The following is a 9,367-nucleotide window of genomic DNA, read 5'->3' as shown; positions in this document are numbered from 1 at the left end:
AAAGCTGGAAAGCGGTGCAAGTGGGGACATGTTACACGCAAGACCTTACTCTTCAAATGTGGAGAGCACTCTCTCATGGTCCTGACTGATAACCTCAATACTAAGTTCACTTCCAGTCAGAGATTTGGTATCCAGGCAGCTGAACGACGTTCCATAGAGGAGGGGGAGGAAGAGAAAGGGGTAGAAGTGGTCCTGAAAATTCAGATGAGGGAGTTTCATCTTTTTAGCATTATGCTTTGTTAAGATCAGAACTAATACTTTGCATGTTTGTTGTGCATCCCTAATTGCACTGGATTATTTGCTATAAATTCAAAGTACTCACACACGGGAGAGAGAGAGCTCTGTTTGAAAATTGAAGGCAACTCCCACGCTGTTTGCTGTTCTCAGCAATGGCCTGTATCTGCAGGACTTGTGCCTGGGAATGGCAAACTTCGAGTGCATCTGACACAGGTAAACAACTTCAGAGATTACAACTGCCCATTTATTTTTACTTGTTTGTTTGATACAACAGTTAAACAGATTAACAACCAAAGCACCAAAGTTTAGGCAACATTTCCACCCCCACAGCTAGTTAAACATGTCAAAATCCAGAAAAAAAAGCAAATCACCTTTCAGTTAAGCTTTATTCAGGAGTGTAGTGATTGAAACCATGTCCAGGTGGATCTCACTAACTATGAGATTCTTCCTGGCCATGGTTCCGATCACTACAAGAAGCCATTGTGATTTTGTATTTAAAAGCTATCTCCTCCCCTCTTTTCTCTATCATAATGTCTTCGCTGTTCTAATTCTATCCTCTTGCACAAGTTGAATTCCATCATTGCACAAATGATAGTCTACTGCCTGGGCCCTAAGCTTTGGAGTTCCCTTCCTAAACCTTCCCATCCTTCCTTGAACCAACCTCTTTCTAAATATAATTCTGGTCATGTGTCCCAATACTTTCTTAAGTGGCTCAGTGCCAATTTTTTTCTGTAATGCACCTTGGTCATTTTATGATGCTAAAGGAGCTTTACAAATGCAGTCTATTGTTGTTGGAACTCCCCTGGTCTGAAAAGCTCTGTCAATGACTCGTTACAGTTAAAAGAATAGGAAGAGACAATAAGAATAGCAGTGCCAAATTTCCAACAATGGTTTGCCAACTAGGAGCCTTACCAGTTGGCAATGGTAGCCATACTGTCAGAAGTCACCAGTTCATTCAAATGTGTGGACAACCAATATAATACTTAGAATCTCGCTGAAGAGAGACCCTCGGCCAAAGCTTCTGTCTTGCATTCATCAGAACAAGCACAAGAATCCCAAATTTCAAGCGATCAGGGCGTCTACTACATGAGAAAAGGGTGCTGATTAGTTGCCATGTCAACTCTGATTGGCCAAGGTGTTGTGATGGAAAAAGCGCTAGGGAACTAAGGCTCTCCAAGCTCCTGTGTAACTCAGAAAAGGCTTGAACTTATTCTTTTTGTTTACGGAGAAGGTGCTCCCATTCCAGCAAGCATAAACAAGCCACATCATGAGCGCCACTAAATATCCCGAGTTGGTATGATTCTATGACTATGTTTGTTATTCTGGCTACTAGTACACTCAGGATTGGCCAGCCAGTGCTGCCCAATCACAGAATCATATTGAACTAATCAAGCTTATGACATGGCTCATTTATACATGTGACAAGTGGTAGCCATTCATAGAACAGCATCCGTTGTCTGCAAATCAAAATAATGTGTTCAAGCCTGGCACCTTTCTTCATCGCACAGAGGCTTGGCAAGCCTGTACAGGGAGCCTCTGCAACACAGAATCCACCTGCCAACCCAGCAGCACCTTGTTTTCCTGCCGCGGAAACTCTTGCGACCGTTTGAAACTTTGCAATCCTTGCAATCCTCCTGATAAGCGCGAGACGAAAAATAAAGTAAGCCTCAGCCACCTGTTTCACTCGGCAGGATGGGGACGGTGACATACCCGTTGCCATCCTGCTTTTGCTGGCATTTTACCAGCGCTGTGGTAGGAGGTGGTGGAGGGGCCCCTCTGTCACGCAGATAGACTGCCAAGTCTACCCGGTTGGCAACCTTACTGAATTTGGTAAACCTCAACTGCATTTGATGCCAGCCCTATCACCACTCCTGCCAACCTTTCCGGAAGAAGCCTGACTGGTCACGATGAGGCCAACCCCACTTTACCTCCTCTTAGCCGTTGCTGTTCCTGACTGGCTGCTATTCCAGTAGCAGCCACCACGTGCGGTGGTGCTGCGGAGACAGAACAGCTCTCACCTTTTCATTTGACTTAATTTCTTTCATTTATTTCAAATCAGTCCAGAGAGACACTTACCAACACGGGGCTAGAGTGAAGTCAGGAGATACATATATATATATATATATATACATACAATATACGGCTTTACTATAATAAAACTGCTTCTCAATAAAAATCAGGTTGGAAGTGACTCAGGCTGGGTTGCTTCTGACTCTCTGGGTAGTGGACACTTAAAACCCCAGCTGTTTTCTCCGTTTCTCTTTCCACCAATGCTAAGCACTTTCTGTGGCTACTTCACATTTCCAGCATCTGTCATTTTTTTTTTTTAAATTTCTTTTTTTCAGTCTTTACTTTGTCAGTATAACTTCAAAAGCACTGTGACACTACAAATAACGGAATTAACAGAAAGTGCAGTACGTTTCACCATTCCTAATTGAAAGATGTTGGACATTAATTTAGTATAGAGGTTATATCCCCTAGACAAGAAACAGGGACCAATAATCTATTAAGACGTAAAACAGAATCTCATCCAAGGCAGCTGGAAAATTTAAACACAGCTAACTAAAATAAATGTGTAATAAAAAGCTACTGACACTGAAAATGACCATAAAATTGCCCCATTTGCACTAATATTCCATCTGGTTCCTTTCAGGAACTTTTCTGTTCGCTGTCTGGCCTGATATGTGTCTTGCCCCATTGCAATGTCATTCACTCTGAAATAGCCAAGCAAGCCACTCAGTTGTATCAAAATTGTTACAAAAATAACTATGATTTAGAGGATCTGGGCAGCTCTGGCATGACAGGAAAACAGAGGCCAGCACAGTTGAACCAGAAAGGATGGATTTCTAACCAATCATACAGCTGTTTTAACGTTTCCATTTCACAGGGAGACAGTGAGATGAAATTACGAACAGGTTCCATCACGCTGCAGATGTGGACACAGCCATGTCCTGTCCACCTCACACCGTGACTTGCTTTAACTTTTGTACTCTATAATGTACTCAGGGTAGATCTGGTGTTTCTCAAAGATGACGAATATCGATGGGTTGGAGTCGTCGTTAACACAACTGTCGTAATAGCTGGACTTCGAGCTGTCTCTTAAGGGTGGCCGGAGGTAACTCGAGACTCCTTTCACAAACTGCCCCACCAAAACCCGAGCGACAAACATGGTCATTGCTCCTTGTCTTGGCTGACAGTAATTATGGGAATAGGATGCATCCCTGGCAAAGTAGGTTCCTGAAGAAAGAAAGCATTTGCATTTAGGTGGCATGTCTCAGGAGCCAAACCTTTCTACAACCAATAAAGTACCTTTCGCCAATGTAGCTGTTGGTATCATGTCAGAAATGCAGCAGTCAATTTGCGCACAGGAAGGTCCCTCAAACAGCAATGAGATAATGAACGGATGGTCTGTTTTTGTGATGTTAGTTGTGGAATTAAATATTGGCCTGGACACCAGGGAAGAGCTTCCCCTTGCTTCTTCTTTTGATCAGGCATCTTTAATATTGACCTGAGAGCAGACAGCGGCTCCCCCCCCCCCCGTTTAACATTTAATTGAAAGACAGCACCTTCGACAGTGTGGTAGTCCCTTAGTACTGCAATGCTGGAATGTCAGCGGAGGCTTTTGAGCTTAAGTCTGAGAAGATCTTGAACCCACCACCTACTGACTCTGAAGCGTGAAAGCCTATCCACTGAGCCACACTGATGGCAACATACAACAGCCAAAAAAACAACTGGTTTGTAAACATGCAGGTACCTCTTCCGTAGGCGGTTCCATGAACTCCGCAGATCCTCCAGTCAAAGTTCTGCTGGCAGATGGCCTCAATAAATTTGGGATCTGTGCCATGGAAAAGCTGTTTCTCAATCACTTCTGCACTACCGCTGGCCTTCCTCATCTGCTCCTTCTGCCTGTCTCAGAAGTATAAGAACAATAGATGAGATCATGCCAACATACAAGAAAGGAGCAGAAATAGGCCATTCAGCATCAAGGCAGCTCCACCATTCTTTAAGCTCGTGGCCAATCTGTTTGTGTTTCGAATCCTGAAAAGCCTCAATTTCCTTTCCTCACAAGAACCTTTCCAGCTAAGGAAAAAATGTAATGACCGCACTTCCACTGCTTCTGAGGGAGAGTTCTAAAGCCACGCAACCCTCGAGAGTCTCCTCACCTCCATCCTGAAAGGGTGATCCGTGATTTTAAAACTGTGCCTCCTTGTTCTGGAGGAGGAGAGGGTTATGGGAGCCAGAGGAGAAGTGGAAGAAGAGAAAGGAGTGAGTGGGGAGGATGCAATTGAGGAATGGGGAGCTCGGGGAGATGACGGGGTCAGGACAGTGGGTGAAGAGAGTTTTGGAGAAGGGAGTGTCAGGGCATATTAGGGATTAGGAGTCAGGTTGGGGAGGCCAGGAAGGGGTCTCAGGGTGGGGGAGGAATATGGAGTGAGGTTGGGATGTGGAGTCAAGAAAGGAGGATGCGTTTCCTGTGTTGTCAAGATAATCATCCTGCAACACGGAGACTGTTTCTCCTGCAGCACCCCCACGATCCCAAAATACACCCAAACTCTCACACGCACACTAACATATGCATGTATCAAACACACGCATACGCCCCCAAACTCACACACCTAAACTCTCTCATACACACCCCCAAACAGACACACACTTAAACTCTCTCTCTCATACACACACACACAGACTGTCTCACTGCTGCAGGTCAGGTTGGAAGAAAACAAATCCTTAAAAAAAGATGGTGCAACTTTTACAAACCATTGAAAGACTTCCCAAAGAGCCAGGTTTTGGACTCGCTCAATTTTCTGGATGACGCTGTTCCTCATGGTCCTCTGAAAGAGGGTCTGCACCTGTTTATATTCCTCTGAAGACTCGGGCACTCGAACAAGCTGCAGAGAGAATGAATCCGAGATCAGAGTTTCAGAGCACGAGGGACAGAGCACATTCAAATACAGCAACGTTGAAATGTTACCAAACGTTAGCCTCAGCTTGATTCCATTAAAATTGCTCTGCATATGAACATGTTAACTTTTCCTGGTGTTAAAATCTTCTGTGCTGTGTCTCCCTCAGTCAGATGACCATGCTGCTGAATTAATGTTGTTCCACTCTTGTCCTTGAATTAAACAGCTTGCCTTATCCAATATTTATTGCGGATTAACATACCTATAATCCCGTTTCCTTATCAATGTCCAGTAATACACATGCCCCAGCATATTCAGAACTCGAACGCAGTAACTCTCTGGGATCTCTGCACTCTTCTAATTTGGACTCCTTGTGCCTCCTCCACTTCCTTCATCGCAGTGATGGCTATGTCTTCAGTCCAAGCTCTGGACTCCCTATGTGAACCTCTCTCCTCATTTTCCAAACTTTAAAATTGATCTCTTTGACCAAGTTATTGGTCACCTGTCCTAATGTTTACTTACATGGCTTGATATCAAAAATCTTGTTTGCTCTTGGTAAGCTCCCTGGTCATTACAGCACAAGACACAACGTGAATGCAAGCTCTGGGTGCTGTCCTCTACTATCTGGATGCCATCCCTGCTTTCTTACTTCTGCTATGAAGCTTTGGATCCAAATCCAGGCATTTGTTAACAAACCATCCACTCATCCTAGCTCATCAAACTCTTCCAGCTCTACACTCTAACTAGTATTGTCCAGCCTTCCTCTTTTATTGTGTGGTTTGAAGCCATACAAAGAGTTTGGGTTCAAGACAGAGTGATCGAGGAGAAGGCAAAGTCAAGAACTGTCTTCGGGCTTAGACTTAAAAGGAACACAATCATTATACTTTCATACTAAATACTGTTATGCATGATACTCGTAGATATTCCACGCTCTGATTTATAGTTACATTAGGCAAGAATGAATCTATCTTTTTCATTTGTACATGTCCGTGCCCTCATGTGAGTCTTCCAGACAGTCCCATTCTAATGTGATTCTTTTAGAGTGTCCTAACTCTGCCTACATTGTGCCATTTATGCTCAGTGAGGTGCAGCTTCGTGACATCATCGCAATGTTGCTGCGGGGTCCTGAAGCCCTCGCACAGCACTTCCAATTTCCAAAGTCTCGTCTTCCTGAGTTCACTTCCTTACTCCACTTCCCTCCACCTTCCAAACCTAGCTCTTAGAGTTGATGAGCACCCTCCCTTCTACAGACCCCTTCATGAGGTAGAAGGCTATAGCTTCACACCACTTCAGAAATTGTAAGTGTGGCCTTTAAGATGAGACATTCATCTGAAACTTCCACTAGTCACTCAAGTGGATATAAAAGTAATTTGTTTAAAGAGACCTCTGTATTTTAAGAATCTAATTTCAGGGTGAGTGAACAGCATTTCTTCATTCACAGAATGAGTAAACTGCAAGGAGTAATTATAATGCTAAGAGGACAGATTGGGAGCAAATTAATAGCATTTCAAGAAACAAATGCGCAGAAGTTAAAGAGAAATTAATAGCACTAATTCCAAGGAGATTGTATGAATTTACTGAGTGCTTAAGTGAATTTTATAAGTGAATGAATAGAATTCAGGTATTTAATAGGTAGAAATAAAGATCTAATGTTAAAAAGTCTAAGGATAGATGGATTAGTAGAATTTAAGATGTGGATGTGTCCAATTAAAAGAGAGTATGGGTCAAATTTGAGATGGGCTGAATAAGATAAGGGCTAAATTTAAGGAATAATTAATAAATTTTAGTAAATCAGGTTTTTGAATGATCTCAGGGGAGAATTCCAAAATGATAATCATATTTTATGAATGTTTAGCAATTATGACCGAGGCACTAACTCGGTTACATTGAAAGTGTCCTTTGAAATAGTTGAGCCAAGATTTTGATACAACAACACTTGGCATACAGTAGTGTATCTCCAGCAAAACAACATTCTCCACATGCAATAACACTGGCAGCTGAATGATTTTACCTTAAATTCCAGATCTGTATTAAGTGATTTATCCCAGTTAGCTGGAATGGATTTTCCTTGAGTGTTGCCTGACTGTCCAGGTTTTCCTTGGCTGGAAAAAAGAAAAGTTTCATTCAGAAATCACCTTTCAGACATTAAGGATGATTCAATTCAGGGTCAACTGTACATTAATGATAGTCAATCCACTATCAACCTGCCCTTTGATGCCATGAAAACAAACAGTGGATGCGAGTCATCAAGTGTCATCCCAGTGACCTGAGCACAGAAACTACACTTATGATCCAGTGCAGTGTGACAAACACACAGATGCTGACCCTCTGAGACAAGCTATTAAACCGAAGACTCCTCTGACCTCTCAGGTGGACTCTGACGTTCCCATGACCGCTATTCCAAACAGCAGGGCACCTCTTTCCAGTTTCTTCTCAATCTTTTGGAAGGTGTGACATTTTTGTCAAGGTTGATGTTCATGCAATCTTGGACGTTTCTCATATAAGGAACACTTAAGCTCGGCACTTAAGTACAGCAAACAGGTAGGAAGACAAATGGTCTGTTGGCCTTTGTTGCAAGGGGATTGGAGTACAGGAGGAAATAAACCTTTGTCACAGTTGTACAGAGCCCTGGTGTGTCCACACCCGGAGTACTGAGTACCGATTCTGGGAGATGAGAGGGGGTTTACTTTCAATGAGAGTCCAAGTAAACTGGGCCTACATTTTCTGGAGTTTAGAAGAATGAGAGGTGATCTCATTGAGTTGGACTAGATTCTGAGGGGGCTTAACTTGATAGATGCCGAGGGATGGCTTCCACTGTTCAGGGAATCTAAAACATTGGGGCACAGTCCCAGGGTGAGGATTTGATCATTTAGGACTGAGATGAAGAGAAATTTCTTCACTCAGTCTTTGGAATTCTCCACCTCAGAGGGCAATGGGTGCTTCATTGTTGAATGCATTTAAGGCTGGGATTGACAAGATTTTTGGTCTCTTGGGGAATCGAGAGAAACGGGGAGCTTTCAGGAAAGTGGAGTTGAAGTCCAAGATCGGCCATGATTGTAGTGAATGACAGAGCAGGCTCAAGGGGCCAAATGGTCTACTCCTGCTCCTATTTCTTGTGTTTTCTGGACAACATTTTTTCCTCAACACTGACAAAAAAAAATTATCTGGTTGTTGTCACGTCGCTGGTTATTGGACATATTTGCAAATTGACTGCCATGATTCCTACATTACAACAGAAACTACACTACATTGGCCGTAAAGCACTTTGGGATGCACTGAAGCTGTGAAAGGTGAGAGAGAAACATCAACCTTTCCTTTAAAGGGTTTCTATCAACAATCTTTGCTGGACTGGAGAATTTTCCGCAATCGTGGGAGGCTGTGTTTCAGGGTCAGCACAGGAGTTTTTAAACAGTACTAGACACATTTCCTGAGTGAAGTTGTAGCATTTTTGTTATGCCTCCCACACCAGCTTTAGCGACAAAGCCAATAATTTTACCAAAGAGCCCAATAAGTATGACCTGGATTATAAGAACATGGAACAGTACAGCACAGTACAGGCTCTTCGGCCCACGATGTTGTGCCGAACTTTTACCCTAAACCTAAGGTCTATATAACCTCCACCCCTCCCTTATACTATCATCCATATGCCTATCTAATAACCGCTTAAATGCCCCTAATGAGGTCGACTTCACTACCCTCTCTGGCAATGCATTCCACATTATTCTAGAAAAGAAAGTGCTTCAGTAACAAAAATGCACAGACTGGACTGGGGGCGCACAGTGGCTCAGTAGTTAGCACTGCTGCCTCATAGCACTGAGGACCCAGGTTCGATTCCACCCTTGGGTGACTGTCTTTGTGAAGTTTGCACATTCTCCCCATGTCTGCATGGGTTTCCTCCCACAGTCCAAAGATGTGTAGGGAGGTGGATTGGCCATGCTAAAATATCCAGGGATGTCAGCTAGGTGGGTTGGCTATGGGAAATGCAGTGTTACAGGGATAGGATAGGTGGATAGGAGGCTTTCTGCAGTGTTGGTGTGAACTCAATGTGCTGAATGGCCTGCTTCCACACTGGATTCTAACACTAACTCACATTTGTATAGCACCTTTAATGTAATAAAATGCCCTGAGACAACAAGCCACACAAAGAAATTTTAGGCCATCTGACTAAAGGCTTGGCGGAAGAGCTTGGTTTGAGGAGTGTACTGCAGGCTCAGATGCAGAGGGGACTA

At 43.4% G+C, this 9,367-nt stretch overlaps 1 protein-coding gene across 1 annotated transcript in view; it reads right to left on the bottom strand.

The window, feature by feature from the left end:
• Positions 1-463: 463 nt before the first annotated feature.
• The window catches only part of LOC109922501 (protein mono-ADP-ribosyltransferase PARP12-like), a 34,327-nt gene continuing 25,423 nt past the window's right edge, over positions 464-9,367 (bottom strand). The window contains exons 9-12 of the mRNA XM_048599055.1: positions 7,150-7,240; positions 4,996-5,126; positions 3,992-4,143; positions 464-3,474 (exon numbers count right to left, since the gene is read on the bottom strand). Of these exons, the coding sequence (XP_048455012.1) occupies positions 3,215-3,474; positions 3,992-4,143; positions 4,996-5,126; positions 7,150-7,240 (634 nt within the window). The 3' untranslated portion in view covers positions 464-3,214. The remainder of the gene's footprint in view (positions 3,475-3,991; positions 4,144-4,995; positions 5,127-7,149; positions 7,241-9,367) is intronic.

This window comes from Rhincodon typus, chromosome 7 (assembly GCF_021869965.1).
Source record: "Rhincodon typus isolate 14 chromosome 7, sRhiTyp1.1, whole genome shotgun sequence".
Lineage (NCBI taxonomy): Eukaryota > Metazoa > Chordata > Chondrichthyes > Orectolobiformes > Rhincodontidae > Rhincodon > Rhincodon typus.
Note: the sequence above shows the minus strand (reverse complement) of the source record. Positions and strands in the feature narration are given on the sequence as shown.